The 17,235-nt window shown below is 39.0% G+C and overlaps 1 protein-coding gene and 1 pseudogene across 1 annotated transcript; both read right to left on the reverse strand.

Moving 5' to 3' along the window:
• Positions 1-12,295: 12,295 nt before the first annotated feature.
• On the reverse strand, positions 12,296-14,874 carry LOC122652223 (microfibrillar-associated protein 1-like). Its single transcript, XM_043845905.1, has 2 exons — positions 13,642-14,874; positions 12,296-12,613 (listed from the first exon to the last, which is right to left on the reverse strand). Exons 1-2 carry the CDS (start codon positions 14,829-14,831, stop codon positions 12,499-12,501), a joined length of 1,305 nt encoding a protein of 434 aa, XP_043701840.1. The 5' UTR covers positions 14,832-14,874; the 3' UTR covers positions 12,296-12,498.
• Positions 14,875-16,200: 1,326 nt separating this feature from the next.
• Positions 16,201-16,979, reverse strand: LOC122652592 (annotated as a pseudogene).
• Positions 16,980-17,235: the final 256 nt, after the last annotated feature.

Below are 17,235 nucleotides of genomic sequence, written 5' to 3' on the forward strand. Positions count from 1 at the left end.
TTAGCAATGTTTGTTTAGTACTGATCTATGATACTGCCCTTCCTGCCATCAGGAAAACATAACCAGATGTGGACCTCCTATCATCCTCACAGCTAGCAAAGTCGGAATCTATATGACCCACTAGCTTGAGTTCAGGAACGTGTCTTTATGTTGCATATAATCTTTTGTCCCCTTCAAGTACCTCAAGACTTTCTTGGCAGCAACCCAGTGACTAAGACCAAGATCTTACTGATATCTGTCAAGAAGACCCGTCACAAAGGCAATATCCGATCTGATACATACCTGAGCATCCATGATACTACCTAGTGCGCTAGCATAAGGCACCTCATTATTTCATCATTCTCAGCTTTATTTTTTGGGTATTGTGTCGAGCTCAGTTTGTCACCTCTGAGAACTGGACCTCTCCTGAATACGGTCAACATAAGCCCTCTGAAAAAAAAACTTAAGTAAATGGCGAGAATGATACCTATGGATCTCAATGCCAAAGATAAAAGAAACCTCACCAAGGTCCTTCATGTCAAATTCCTTAAATTATAGTTGCTTTCAGTTATGCAACATCCCTAGGTCACTGCTAGCAAGTAGGATGTCATCCACATAAAATATGAGAAAACAGAATTTGCTCCCATTGACCTTGTGATATACACACTGATCCACTTTATTTTTCACAAAACTGAATGAAGTCATGACACTGTCGAACTTCAAATACCACTGCCTGGAAGCTTGCCTAAGACCGTAAATAAACTTTTTGAGTCTACACAAGATGGTCTGAACCATCTACTGCAAAACCCTCAAGTTTAAATCAACAAGCTTCCAAACAACATTATGTTTCATCGATTGCACCTCATCTCTCATCACATTTAACCACAAATCTGACTGAGAACTAGAAACAATGCCCGATTAAGTAACTGGATCAACCACACAACCAATGTCATAGTCATATTCTCCCAGATAGACCTCATAAATAGAAGGTATTTCTGAATTTCTCTCCCTGATGGATTTTCATAATGGTGCTACCACTGTCTCACCCTAAATCTGAGGAATCTCAGTTAGAACTGCATCAATGATAGAATCTTCAACCATATCCTGATTAAGAGGAATCTCATCAGGTGCTACATGAATGTCACGGACCGTATCAATATTAGGCTCCTGAACTCTAGCGGGTGTTACCAATGGCGTAGTATATCCCACATCCATCTGAATAGGTAGAAGAACAGGTACTAATGTACCAACTATATCACTATCTTGAATAGTCTAAGAACAATCATTCTTTTTTATCACATCAATTTTCAGGAACTTCGCTGTCTATGAGTCCATAATCCTAGTGTCTCCGCAGGGATTATAAAATTTATATCCCTTCGAATGATCTGGGTAACTAATAGTAACGAGTAGTCCTAGGATCCAACTTGTTTAAAGTAGGATAAAATAGTTTTACTTCTGCAGGGTACCCCTGAACTCTAAGATGGTTTAAACTGGGTTCAGTAGCTACAGGGTTAAGGATATAAGGAGTAGTTTTCAAAACCTCTCCCAAAAGAACTTAGATGAATTTGTCTTACTAACCATACTCCTCACCAGTGCAATTATGCCTTTCGACGACACCATTTTGCTCAGGACTTCCTGGCATAATCAACTGACCAACTATCCCAGAGTCCTCTAGGTATTTGGCAAACAGGCTCTTAAGCTGTCCAACATCGCCATGTCTGTCATAATACTCACCCCCACGATCAGATTTAACAATTTTAATAAATTTTTCCAACTGTTTCTCAATCTCAGTCCTAAAAATCTTGACGTGTCAAGAGATTAAGACTTTTCTTTAATTAAGAACAGATAGCCATATTGGAAATAGTCATCTGTAAAAGTGATAAAATAAAAATTTCTACACAATGAGGCTAAATAAGGACCACTAATGTCAGTATGAATGACCTCTAACATGTCAGAACTACGGATTGCAGTTATCTTCTTTATTTACCTTATAACAGTCTACACAAGTTTCTAGATCACTTTCATGAGTAGGTAGGATGTCAGACTTTATCAACCTTTTCACTCTTGCCTTAAAAATATGACCTAGTCTCTTGTGCCACAATGTGAAGGACCATTCTGTAGGTAAGGGTCATTTGAAAATAACGTTTTTAACTATATAGGAGGCGTAGTTATCATTGGGAGATAAACACAATCTGTACAATCCATTGGACATAATGTAGGAACCAACTTTACTTGAAACAAAAAAAAATGATAACTACCAATGTCCAACACTGAAAATAAAATAAAATTTTGCCTAAAGGACGGTACATACAAAGTGTTCGTTACAGTCAAATTAAAACTAGAAACTAGTAATAAAATGATATCTCTCATGAACTTTGCGTCAACATATCCATCATTTCCTATGACAAGCCTTGATTCATTCTAATTTGGCCTCTTTCGATTTATGAATCCCTGTATGGTAAAAGCAACACAGTTAGTTGCCCTGCCGTCTAGGCTCCAACAACTGGATGAGGCTTCTGATGGATTGGATTCACAAATAAAAACCAAAGAATCAATACCTGATAGCTTAAGTTTTGATAACCAAGTCTTGTATTTGTTGCAGTCCTTCTTTATGTAACCCTTCTTCTTGCAAAAGAAGTAGCGATCACTCTCTTTCTTGAAAGAGTCTCTCTTAGGTCCTAAATTGTTAATCTGATCATACTCTTTATTGGCAGACTTATGAGTAAGGTTTTTAGACTTTTCACTCTTATGGGATTTGGAAGTAACAAGGATAGTGTGGGTTTATCTTTCTTTAGTTTCTCTTCCTCGGATACAACCCTAGAAACAAGGTCATTAATACTCTAGACACCATCCTAGGAAAAGTAGTTGGTTTTGATGACGTCAAACTCAGAAGGTAAGATATGAATGACTTGATGAACAATCAAAGCATCAGGAAGAGCAACATTCAAGGCTTTGATTTTGGTTTGATAGTCAACCATTCAAACAATATAATCTATAACACCCTCAGAACTATGATATTCCATATTAAATAGCCCTTGCAAAAGTCTCCCAATCTCAGCATTCAATGAAACTTGGTATCTCTTGAAAATTGCATCCAGTAACTCCCTGACAATACATTTATCAGGCAGACCACTCTTTAGGTATTCTGGTATTGACCTCTTTATAGACAGTACAGCTAAGCGATTACTCTTTTCCCTTGCATAATGCACAGATTTTTCATCATCAGTACTATCATCTGTTAGGTCCATTGGTTTATCTATAACAAGGGACATATGCACATTCACCATCTCCATGAAAAATATTATGTCCTCTTTTCACTTCTTAAAATTTGACCCAGTAAGAATCTCAATAGTGACTATGTTATTGATGACAGAAAAAGTGACTGAAAATTTAAACAATAAACAGTACAATAATCAGCATGATGCAAGTATAGCTTGAAACTTTATAAGCTAATGAGAATTTTACACACATCTTTGGGCTGAATTCTCAACATGCAATTGTAAAAATCCCTACATACTAGTAGCCATGGGAATACAACTCAACTTTTAAAATCCACCACCTTTGGGTGTGCAGAATTCTAGGGTCAGCCTATTCACATGCATACTGTATATGTACCCCTTCAAGTACCAATACATGATCACCACCTTTGGGTGTATGACCACACATCAGAGTTGAAGGACATCCCACAACTGTATGAGACTGGTGTTTCACAAATCCAACAAGGAAGGTCGCTTTGGCGGCTGCATCCTATTGAACCCATGGAACCCTCTCTTGGGATTTTCCAAAATTACTTACATCTTTAAACAATTTTATGTTATTTTATAACTTATGATAAGGGGCTTAATGTCTCAAAATTAACACAAATATGCCAACAGTATTGTTCATCAAAGTAGGTATTCTAGCAAGTCAGAAAATTGGTTTGGTTCCCAATGAAACAAACTGACAAATTCCAAAAAAGGGCATGCATCAAAAGAATACAAAAAATATTTAAAATATGCATATTTGATCAAAACAGAAGGCACCACTATATAGAGCACAGAAAAACAGAGCCAATGCAACAAAATGAGACCACAAACAGAGTCTTGTAGCCCCCAGAAAGCCTAGTTAAAGTTTTAGGCCAAAAAGGTTGACTGTACTGGTTTGACCGATCTGTTCGATCAAACCGGTTTAGTCAAACCAAACAATTCTGGGTCAAACCCAGTTCAAGACCGGTTCAATCGGGTTCGGGTTAACCCGATCGGGTTAAAATTTTGGGTCGACGGGTCGTGTCTTCGGGTTGAAAAATTGGTCGACCCGACCCAACGGCGCACGTTAGCAAAAGTTCAAAATTAGTAACAGGCGCACGATAGCAAAACCCTCAAAATTCGTTTTACCGGAGAGTGAGATCCACTCGCCGATGCCACATACGCGTGAGGGCGCGTCCGACAGTCGTTGGCGACGTTTCACCCATTGGAATTCTCAGCGTTCCGAGCTCTACCACCCTATGTCCTCTGTTTCGATTTTCGCTGGAGAAAAAATCAGGCAAAAAGGCAGTGTCCGTATGGGTTTTGCCAAAATTTGAAAAAACCCTAAAAAACTTGATTCGAAACAAAAAAAATTTGGTTCCCTTAGCAATATCTATTATTTTGAATCCATATAGGTTCAAGAACGGATCTATGGAGGCTCTGATACCACATGTTAGAATAAATCGATCCGAATAGGGATAAAATCCCAAAAGCCAGGATCTTCATAGGGCGTTCAAGAACACAATCAAATAAATAATAGAAAATAGGGATAGAATCACCAACCTTGTTTCGCATCCATAGTGATGATGATTGCAGCAGAAAATAAAGAATAAAAATCTAGGTACTTCCCCTCTATTCCCAAAGTAACTGGCCTGATGAGAATACCGTATGCGCAGGGACGATGAACACTGAATATCTCCCTCTCTTTCCAGAATGCACTCCTCAAGTGATTGAGAATAATTAGTTGTTATGGGTAGAGGGGGGGACCTAGCTCTCCTTATATAGTAATCCCTATAGGGTTTGACTCATCACAATCCCAATAGCAATCAATCTGCCCACACTAAAGCCTGTCCACATAGGATTCCTAATAAAACTCAATGACCCCTTTAATTGGACCAATACCATAATTAGCCTGAGTTTCACTTTATTTAATATTAGTCCATATGAGGGAATATGGAATTATATTCCAAATATAATTCTAACATTATCGCCTAATGAGACATACAGGGCGAGAGAGACAGAGAAAGGAGTGACATCGAAACCCTTGAAAGGAAGGGTTTAGACAAAAGATAAGAGAAGGATGACGACACAATGAAACTCAATGCCATACCACAGTAGAGGCATATATTTTCTTCTTCATCATCGCTGCCGCCGTTAGAAACCCCGCCAATTTGGGTGTTTTACCGCCATCAGCATCACCAGGGCACATGTTTGAAAGCGGTGATCCACAAAGTTGTGGGTTACCCAAGTAATTGAATGATTCATTGAGTGTTTGAAGTTTGTTTCCTTGATCGAAGGAGTTCTTCCTCTAAAAATCGTGTAGGGTTTGAAAAAAAAGAAAAATTGCAAAGGTTTGGGGAAGATGGGTTGGATTTTTTTTTTTCCAAGGACATTTTTGTCATTTTACTTTATCAAGGGGTAGAATGGTCTAACAATGTTCAAAAACTGGGATCTGTTATAACATAACGATTTTGACTAACGGGAGGGACTATAGTGGTACTTAGTTTGGAAAGCACCGGTGCACGTGGAATTAATGAAAGTTTAGGGGGGCAACTGTAAGTTTGGCCATTTTCAGGGGGCATTGGGAAAAAACCCTTAAATTAAAGTAAGCTTGTTAGCCGCACTCAGAAACTTCGCCTTCCAAATTAGGAGTTTCTTGTTAACTCTTTCAATTAACGATTCACACTGAGCTTTCCTGAGTTTCCCCGTAAGTTGAGGGATACCAAGGTACATATCCATGCCTGAGGTGGGGGTGATATGGAATCTGGTTGTCAACTCTCTCTTCACATTAGTAGGAACATTCGGGCTATAAAAGGCTCGAGTTTTAGAGATGTTTAGTTTCTATCTAGAGAATCTACAATACCTTTCAAGTATTGATAGAAAGCCCAAGCTTCCGAGTTGGTGGAATTACCAAACAAAATAAGGTCATCTACAAAGGCCAAATGAGAGTGCTCCTCTCTTACAGGAAACTTTGATGCCCTTATTTCTTTACTACCGACATGCATTGTAGATATGACTGGAGAGAACTTCTGCACATAAAATGAAGAAATATAGAGAAATCGGATCCCCTTGTCTAATTCCTCAAGAAGGAGTGAAGAATTCAAGAGGTGAGACATTGAATAAAATTGCAAGCTGTGAGGTTTCAATACAGAACATGACTAGATCAATCCACCTTTTGTCAAAACCAAAGTGTGTGAGAGTCTGTCTGATAAAACTCCATTCCAGTCGATCGTATGCTTTACTCATGTCTAATTTTACTGTCATATATCCATTGACACCTTTCTTCTGCTTCTTAATCTTAAGAAGCATCTCATGACAGATTAAAATGTTATCTTGGATGTGTCTTCCTTTGATAAAACCATTCTAATTGAAGGAGATCAGTTTATGAAGAAGAGGCCTTAATCTGGAAACCAAAATCTTTGTAATGATCTTGTAACAAAAGTTACAAAGACCAATGGGGCGAAATTCCCCAATAGAAGTAGAGACCTCCACTTTAGTGATGAGAGAGAGATATGTAAGATTTAAGTGTCTTGCAAAGGTGCCATTCAAGAAAAATGACTGGACAACTCTCACCACGTCTGATCCCACCACACTCCACATATTCTAAAAGAACATACCTGAGAATCCTTATGGGCCACAGGACTTATCTAGAGCCATTCGATTGACTGTTCTAATGATCTCTGCTTTAGTGATGGGAGCCAACAGTTTTATATTGTCTGCTGAAGTAACACGGTTTTGAATAAGAGAGAAATACCTTCTTCAATAATAGGATTTGAGATGTAAAGATACTCTTGAAGTGAGAGGTAATATGCATGGAAAGAGGGATCTAATCTGAAATGATCGAATATACCATTATCAAATAAACCTCTGATGTTATTCGAGCTCTTCTCTTCACTGTAGACAAATGAAAGAACCGGGTGTTGGAATCACCTACCTGAGTCCATTGAAGTCTAGATTTTTTATGCCACAGGGATTCCCTCTGATTAATGACCCTTCTTAAGGAAGCAAGTAGATAACTTTCACTCATAAGCCCCTCATCATCTCTATCATGTATAGGGAGAGAATATAGAAAGCCAATCCTATCTCTGAGCCTCTCCTCTTTTCTATGAAGATTCCCCACTATAGAATAGTTCCATTTCTTGAATGTTTTCTGCAACTCATGAAGGTTTCCAACCAATTGATGCAAAGGAGAGCTAGGTAGATTGTTATATTCCAAGAACTAGAAATAGTGGCTTCCAAGTTGGGTTCTTGTAACAAAAAAGCTTCAAACCGAAAAGGTCTTCGGGCTCTACTAACTTGAGAAATACATGAAAGAAACAAGGCTTGATGATCTGATGATACAATGAATTTTTCAAGACTCAAAGATGAGAACTGCTCAAGCCAAGAGGGAGTTACCAGACATCTATCCAATCTAGCTTCAATTCTTCTAGATCCTTGTTGCTTATTGTCCCATGTAAAGCTCGGATTTGGCAAAGTTAAATCCACAAGAACAAATTGATTAATAAAGGAGTTAAATGCATGAGTTTACCGTAGATTAATAGGTAAACCCCCTCTTTTATTTTCCCGTTGCAGATAAGAATTCCAGTCACCCATAAGACACCATTTTTCTGAATGCATGGGAGCTAGTTCTGTAAGTCCTAATCACCGAGAATTACGAATGGTTTGATTAGAGCTCATATAAACAAAAGTACAAATTCCATTAACTAGTGAGACCTCCTAACCTCTAAAATCAGTACTGTGTTATAATTCCCACGTTCCTAATATTTTAGGACTCTGTAACAGTTTTTTACTCAAGATTCCTATTTCCATGTCACCACACTATTTTGCATTGGCATCTCAAAGTAAACCTTCTTTCTTATTTTATCATCTGAAACTTCAGATTCAAACGACTTCTTTTGTTATTTATATTTCCTGCGGCAACAAAGAGAAGCAAAAAATAATAATAATAATAAAAGGCAACAAAGAGAAGTAAAAAATAGTAATAATAAATGAGAAAATGTACATGACTTTCACTTGAAGTGCCAACAAAGATCAATATAAATACATGGAACAGGAGTCCTATGAAAGAAAAAAAAAATTCTGCAAACTTTGCTCATTGGTCTATTTGCCATGTTTTCAAGTAAAAAAAAAAGTCTGCAAACTTTGCTCATTGGTCTATTTGCCATGTTTTCAAGTTGTAGCTCCGTACCAGGCGTCTTCATAAATGGTCCAGTTCCAATTAAATTAGCTTGATAGTTGTTTTCTACAAAATTAGAGAAAAAAGGAGAGGAATTAGTCAAAAATTTATCCTGTTTAACCTCTGCAACCTGCCAGTCTGCCAAAAGTTATCTAAACTATGGTTTTCCCTGCATAGTTGTCACAAATACAACAACATAAAAGATCTGCATCATCTGTGCTTATGACAGCAAGTATTATTAGTGATCCATTGCATATACTTTCATAGCTATAAGTTCTGGAATCTTTAGAATAATCCTGTACAAAATACACATGATTTTTTGGATCACAAGTCAATAAATATTTTCTTCCAAATCTAGTTAAGAATGGAGCAACGCCTATAAGGAATGAGGGAGAGGGTTGGTTTCAAAGGGGGAGAAAAAATATTTGATCATAAAGATAAATAAATAATAAAGGCTACTAATAATTTGGAAAAAATTAAAAAAGAAAGAAAAAAAGACAATGAAGGAGAGAGGGTATTTAAATAAGAAAGAAAGATTAAGTAGTCGAGTGAAAAAATAGTCACGAAACATGAATTTGTGTTTTTAATATGGTTTTTATATAATAGTATGATATATAAAGAAAAAATTTCATCGAAACTATAATCTGCACAGAATATTTTGCAAAGAAACAAAGAAATACAACTGTTTAATGATGCCAGCATGCTGTAAAATGACCCAAGGAGAAAGAAACTGCACTTTTTGGTATTATTAGCGACAACAGCTTTTGATTGAAAATGGAGAAAAGAAAAAAAGGAAAGATTGATGGCAGAAAGACTTAAATCCCAGACTACTATGAAAACAATGAGAACTGCACACAAGCACAGCTATGTATCATCCAATAGAATTTAGAAGGCAATGCAGCATGCCAGCATGTGCATTCTCCCTATACTTCATTATGCAGACTATATACTTCAACGTTTGGCATGTTGGGATAGTTTGTCACATAGCACTGCCCAATCTGCAGCCTATCTTTAACTGTTGAACCTTTTCTCCACACTATTTGCAATAGGTCCATAAAATTAACTGTTAGAATTATCAAGTCCACCTAAAATAAAACCATAAATTCATCAAAAATTGGTAGAAACGGTACAAATGTTAAATATGTAACTCTCAGAACAAGAGATTTATAATGGGCAGTGATTAGGGCACATCCCAACTTTGTTAAAGGGTTGCACCCCATGCCTTCTTTATAATACTCCCACTGCCGTGGGTTGCTCCCCTTGAATAAACAATTCCGGGTTTGCCCAAATCACTGTCTTTCTAGTTAATTATGAGTGTCGGTGCAAATTATGTAATATAGAACAGGATTTTTTTATGAGAAAATATGTACTGATAAAACTAAATATCCAAAAAGCTACAAAGATGCTATCTAGTATGTGTGAGTCTTTTTCTACCCTAGCTTTAACTGCTTATCAGTCAGCAAAATTGATCTGGGACCTGTTTTGCTTATTAATAATTACAGTACCATTGTTCAAAATCAGAGTTGAAAGATGTCAGACATATATTTAAGTAATGGGCAAGGGTTTTCTGAGCCGCCGGGGTATTCTACACCCTCTCCTATTATTATCATCAAATTCCCCAGCATCACTTATTTTTCTCCTAGAAAAACAGTCACAACAGCCAGGACGCAATGTTTCGGTTGCTCGTGATGGTTTACCGCCATCTTGTGGAAACAGTGACCGCATGTATAGCATCTATCAACAGCTGATAGCATTCATCCCATCCCAAACATAAATCCTTTCCCTACTCAACAGTAGTAAATCAGATGGAAGCAAGAATTCATTAGTAACCTGGAAGAACATATCCAAGCAAATTTAAACTCATTTTGGTAATGTTCTCCTATACTGTTTTGAACTCCATGATTCAAGAAAGTAAACCACTAAATCTGCAGGCTCAAGGTTAGAACCATTGGCTCACCATTTCACATGCTTGAAAGATGTCTGCTAGTAATGCCCCTGCTTGCAGCTTATTTAACTTGTAAACAAACCACTCCCCCAGCCTATATATATATATATTGCAAGAGTCCCAGAGGAGCTCCTGATATTATTGTCTTCATACTGTAAAATTCATTTGCATCTATTCCATTCTCTAATCAATCAGAGGCAGCAAAAGGAAACTAATAGCTACTGTCTTAAGAGTAAAGGCAAACAATGGAGTTCAGGTACTCACCATATAATGTGACACAGAAAAGCTGACTGTTCAGGTACTCATGTCATGCCTCCCTATATGACCAAGTCCATTGAACAACAGCAAACAGCCATTGGAGACCAACAAATTTATGTTCCCAAAGCCAGTTATTCAAGTAGAACCCTAAGAGGAGTCACCTCATGTATCTCAACAAATAATATCCATCATTTCTTACTGCTTACAGAACTAACAAACAATTTCAATAGCTACAAACCAAGGTCTGCAAGCGCACTGTACATGCATGCGTGACGGTTGGGTGGGTGAGCTTCTCAGGGGCTGAGACAGATAACAATTGAGAATGACAGCCTAGAGGATATCACTAAGTTTGATATACACTTTGTCACATTGTGGTTCATGTATGGGGAGGAGGAAAAAAATGAAAGAAAGAATTAAAGAAATGGTCTAAACCATGTATATAGAAGGAAGACTCTCACTTTACGCAATATTAATGATAAAAAAATGATATGATTCAGAACCCAGATGTCTGCTGGAAGTTTATTAGGACCTTTGGAGCTTGCTTCAAAAAAAAACTCCTCCATGTCCCCTCTTTAATAACTTGAAGCCTGAAAAAGAAGGGGCGAAAAATCCAGCAAGGTACTAACTATGCTGTTCTTGCTAACAAACAAAAGTGCACAATTAGCATCACAACCATTTGCAAACAATTATGTTTAACTCCAAAGAGAGCAAAGGTTACATTGGGAGAATTAAGTCTGTGAGACTCCAACCAAAAACTCCAGTACACAGACTTGTAGTATGACACTCCATAAAGTACGGTGATAAAAAGATAACAGTCTTACATAACACAGAAAACACAACTTAGGAACCATTCACATTGAAATATGACAGAATATACACCAAATATAAAGGAAAGCATGCCCAAACTATGAAGTATATATTAAAATGGCTAAGGCCCAACTTCGGCTCAGGCTGTTGGTTTCACTGCCACCACTAGATCTGCCTATTGCTCTTGCACTAATCATGTGATCCTTTATAATAAACATGTCTAGGCGACGCCTAGGCATTCAGGTGCCTTGGTTGCCCTTGCATCTGGACCCCCTCCAATGCCTTGGGTCGTCTAGACGCCATGACAACTATGAGAATAAGAGGAGATTGAATCCCAAAGAGAGTGCTTAGGGAACTCAAAAGGTGGGGGTATGACATATATGAATATGAATTGGGAGAAAAGTAGCCACTCAGTAAAAATTGAGTTTGTGAGTTGAAGACCATCGCAAGAGATACCTAAAAAGTTTCAATTATTTTCAATTTGGAGGGACCATGCCCCTCTTTACCTCCAAATTCCACTCATAGAACTAATTTACGTCTTCATGCTGCTGCAAATTCAACAAAAGTAACCCCTCATCAGAATAATCAGGAATTCATTGAGATGATCAATCCTTCGATTGGTCAAACTGGTCAAGGTCACCATACTCTAAAATACATGACTTTGCACAGAAAAAACTTTAACCATACTCAACAATCATGGAACATCCACAAGGTCATCAAGCATAACCCCAACTACAAAAATAACTAGCATTCTAAGATAGAGAAATGGATATCATTCCAGTGATTAGGCTGTGAGGAACAAAAGTTGAGGATGGAAACCTCTAAAACCTAAATGTAAAAATTAGGAACCATAGAAAAAAAATCTGTAAAATAGAGTCACAATCTGATAGATCATCCAATAAGTGAAGGGCAAATCTCCACCTTTTATATGAAGGATAAATATATCTTTAAAGATACAGCCCTGGTACATACATTCTGAGAGATGAAGCCCTTGATCAATTTGAGTCCTTTTACACTGAGCTAAAACAGCACTGGATTTAGGTTCAAGAACAGCCACCTAGGATTAATATCTCAGTTCTAATTTTACAAAGCAAAGTCTCTATTGCAACTCAACGCGACTCCCACTCCTTTAGCTTCTTGCTTCCTTTGGGTTTTGCTATTGGTGCATTCATCCCCGCCATTTTAGCATTGTATTTTGCACGAAGAGGATCATTATATGTCCATCTGCATAACAGTCAACAAAAAGATAGTCAGTGGAATTTACAGGGAAATTATTTCACTCAAACTGTAACCTAAGACTTCTTATAATAAATTGAGTGGTAAAAGGGCTGAATTTAAAAAAGTTGGTTCAACTGTTAAACTAAAACATGGAGTTCTGATCAAGTTTACTAATCTGAAATGCCCAAACCTGGGTATCTCGCAAAGAAGAAATTCAATTGGAGAGAGAGACTAAGATAAAGAAACAGTGTTTCCTGAGGTTGCATCATTGCCAAACCCTCTAAAGGTAGCCTCAAAGATTATTAAGTATGTGATCTGTTCCCAAATGAATAACGGATAAATTATTCAAGCATATTCGCTAACAAACAAACACACACACACACATATACACACATGTTAATGTGACTATACTCAAACAAATGCACACACCCGAGATGGGCGCACGCAAAAATGACAAACCAATATTTGAGTGGAGACTTTGAGTATGGTTCAATAACATGTTCTGCATGTTTCATCAATACTAACCATCCTAACAATAAGCCACTACTTGGTTATGAATAGCATAAAACTGCACAACTTTGATATTCCTAACAGTATATGGTCAGAAACTGTCTCACTAAAGCACAAACAGATATTAATTTTCCCAATGAAATCTTCAAACAAAAGATCACCATCAAATCAACACAATTCTTGGGGTGCATCACTTCCGGAACTTTAGAGAGTTAGGAATTTATTAAACGTACAAGGTACACAACTTGGAATAGGGTTGGCCATCTTACATCAAATACCATGTCTTCCCCCCACCCCCCTAGTTTGATATATATGAACTATGAAGAACTTAACGGAATATGTTAGACATTAAGAGTATCAAAAGGAATGTATAAACACAAGTGAAGATAGAAAAGCAGAGCAACACAGCACTAAAGATATATGCCTAGAAAATTAATGCAGAGAATACTAAACAAAACTGATAATTCAAATAACTGAAAAAATTAGGAATTCAAAAACCAAAAAGAGGAGGCAAGTTAACATACGGATTGTTCCAATCAGTTGTATCTTCATTGACAAGATGGGTCCATTTAGTCCTCCCACTACGACCGAAGTGCTTGACTTGCATGACCTTGGGCAATATTGTTTTATCCATCTTATCCTCCCCAGTTGGAGCAGAGAAATCACGAGTGAAGACTTGATCCGTGCCAGCGGTTGCGGCATGATCATCAGGAGCAGACTGGTAGAAAGCCCCCTTGTGGTAATACTTCTGCATGAACTTCCATTTCTGCTTGGGTTGGGAAGCAGGCTTTGGATTCTTCCTCTCCCACTCCCTTCTCTCCTCGTCAGTCATGTTCCTCACCTTCTCAATCTCTTCCTTCTCCTTCAACATTGCCTCCCGGTCTTCCCTGTCCCTCTTGATCCTCGCAATCTCTCTGGCCTTCCAAGTTTCATATTCCTCTGCTTCATTAACCTCATCATCAGTATCCACATCAGCAATATTAGCTTCCACTTCCATATTCTTCTGAATCTCTTCGTCCTTCCTGATCTCTTCGACAACAATCTGTTTAGTCTCAATCTTTCTCTCTTCCAACTTCATTTTCAGTTTCTCCTCAAGGGCCCGTTCTTCTTCCTCAAGCCGCTCGCGCTCAGCTATGGTGTCCCTTTCCGTCCTAGGAACAAAAACAGGCTTCACCATAGCAATACCCATCATTTCTTCCTCAGAGTCTGTCTCATACTCGGATTCCTCCTCTTCCTCTTCCTCTGCCTCCTCTTCGTCCTCTTCTGGAAGAAGTGCAGCTTCTTCTTGCTGTCTCTGCAGCAATTTCTCCCTAATTCTTCTTCTCCTTTCCTCCAAAGCATCCTCGTCCTCCTCCTCTAAATCCAAACCCTCTTGCCTCCTGTTCTCCTCTTCTTCAGTGGAAACAATCTCAGCTTGACGAATGCGACGATGATCAGCCCTAACTTCTTCACGATTATCAGCCCGATTCTCTGCGAGACGACGCAGCCGAGGATCATCTTTCCTAAAAACAAGCGAATCTTCATCCTGTCTAGGGAAGGCTTTCTCCAAGGCAACAGACTTTGCCACCTTAATGTCACCATCTTCATCAGCATCATCTGCCCATTCAGGTGCTTTACCAGGCCAGTACCGTTTAACCTTAGTCTGCCCAATCTTCCCTCTGAGCTTATCCCTAATTGCGATAACTGTATCGCTAACACCGGCCGTTACAGACATGGTTGCTAGTGATTTGAAACACCCGAAAACTAGAGATTAATGGAGTGAAGCTCAATAAACCCTAGAAGCGAAACTTCAATTTTCTCTTTCAATCCAAACAACCTTGAATTTCCCCTTCAACCCATCAATTTCCCTATGTTTGATAGAACTGGAGAGAGAGAGGGGGAGCAGAGATTTGAATCAAAGATTATATATGACAAAACATTAGGTGCAGAAATAGAGAGAGAGAGGATCTTCGGTGTTACCTTTGACAGAGCAGAACCCTGGACAACGAAGATCCTAAAAGGAGAAATAGGCAAGACCGTCACATGTAAGGGTTTTTCAGTTCGGGTTGGTTCGGTTTTGATTTGGGTTTATTCAATTTGACTTCGGGTTGAATTCGATTTGGTTATCCAATTTGAATTCGGTTCCAATTTTACTCTAGTTCCTTTAAGGGGTGTTGTGCCGCAACGTAGGCTGCTCCCAGGCACATGGAGGTGGGTACAATGATCACCCTGGCCCCGGAGTGGCAGGCCCATGTGTTTGGACGTAGCTTGCGCTGCGGCACAGAGAACAGTCTCCCTTCCTTTAAATTGTAATAGGATTGGGGAAATTGAAATGGGAGAATGTTCTCTGTGCCGCAGCGCAGGCTAGGCTTAGGCATATGGGCAACCTGTGCAGGGGGTAGGGTGGTCATTGCGCCCACCCCCATGTGCCTGGGTGCAGTCTGCACTGCGGCACAGAGAACAGCACCCCAACCAAAATTTACAAAATCTTTGGATCGTCTTGGTATCATTTTTCATTTTGTTTATGACCTCTTCTAAAAAAAATCATTAATAAAAATAGAGTAAATATCATCCCCTCCCCTCTAAGTAACCATAATATCAAACTCCTCCCCCAAGTTTTGAATAATAATAATGCCTTCCACTACTTTTGAAAGATTCTGTCAACGATACCCTAATCGTTAAAAAAGTCATGACGTGGGCATGTACAAATTGTCTAAAACCCCATAATACCCTTAATGTAATTTTATTTCAGTTTTTTCCTCTTCAACCCCTTACCCTGTGAGAACCGGGGACAACAGTCATCCTTTCTTTGTTTTCTATCCTCAACGAATTACAGCGCGAAATCCATGAACCTGAGCCACGGAATACCAAACTTGGAAACCTTCTCAGCCTTTCAGCTTGGTTCGAACAAGATGACGATGCCGCCACTGCTATTGATGAGGACGACAAAGAAGAAGAGGAAGAACCTCCCTCCACCGCAGCTCTGTCTGGTTTCGTAAGACCACCATGCAGTACAATGACCAGCATTAATTGAACATTTTCAAAATGTACAGAAAGGGCGAGAAAGACAAATAGAGCAGATAAACCCTAGATCTGGATCGTAAAACAGATGACCTGATTAATGAGATTTAAAAGAAGAAAAAGGGTACCTTGCTCTTGGTAATAGAGTCATTGACATTAATGGCGGGGAAGAGCAATGTGTCGTAAGCTTGCATCTGATACAGTCTCTTCACACCAATGGTGGTCTCTTCAAAAACACCAATCAAAGTCGACTTCATCTTGCGATACTTCTTTGGGTCAGTCTTCAACCCATCCCTAATAATCGCAAGCACGATCTGAAACTCAATATTATCAGTCGAGGCCGGATCTTGCATCTTCCCGGTCTTCTCGAACTCCTTCTCGGCCTTCACTCCCTCATGGATGAGCAAAGTAGAATTACCACCATCATCAACAATGAGATCTGGACCACCATTAGGACCCCAATAAATAGCCATCTCAGTGCACCACCAGTTTTCCAGAAGGGTCTCACCCTTCCACGCGAACACGGCAACACTGTCACTAGCGATGACGGCAACGACATGGTCCTTTGTAAGAAAATGTTGCAGGAGCACCAGCGAACCTCAGCACCCAGAGCAGTTAGGATTTTGATGAGAACGTAAGTTTGAATGGTCATGTGAAGAGAATCAGGGATCCTAACTCCTTTAAAGGGTTGCACAGAGCCGAATTCGGTTCTGCACGACATCAAACCAGGCATCTCAACCTTGGCGAGCTCGATCGAAATCGGCTTGAGACATGTCTTTAACCTTGTATTCCTGACCTGATGAGGTCTTCTCTGCAACAAGCTGAACCATTGCCATTGCTTCAAAGCAAAAAAAAAAAGATATCAAGCACACAAGAGATTCGATTTCCGAATGCTTACTTTCTAAGCTGAACTACGAGTAATGGAGATCCAAACCGGTCGGGTTCGTGGTGGGTAGATGGGTTAGGTCATTGGTTGCAGGAGGATGAGGAGGAGAAGAAGAAGCAACAAGAAGAAGAAGATGAGTCATTCATACCCATGTCTGTCCATGTCCTACTGTCATCATCGCCGGGATGATAAAATTCAGCGTCTACACAACCTTCAAAACTTCTACCACTTT

This window comes from Telopea speciosissima, chromosome 2, assembly GCF_018873765.1.
Source record: "Telopea speciosissima isolate NSW1024214 ecotype Mountain lineage chromosome 2, Tspe_v1, whole genome shotgun sequence".
In the NCBI taxonomy this organism is placed as follows: Eukaryota; Viridiplantae; Streptophyta; class Magnoliopsida; order Proteales; family Proteaceae; genus Telopea; species Telopea speciosissima.

Coding starts and splice junctions, on each gene's coding strand:
- LOC122652223 (XM_043845905.1), bottom strand. CDS start 14,831: ATGTCTGTAACGGCCGGTGTTAGCGATACAGTTATCGCAATTAGGGAT. Junction 12,614..13,641: donor ACAACTGATTGGAACAATCC/GTATGTTAACTT, acceptor ACTGTTATGCAG/ATGGACATATAATGATCCTC.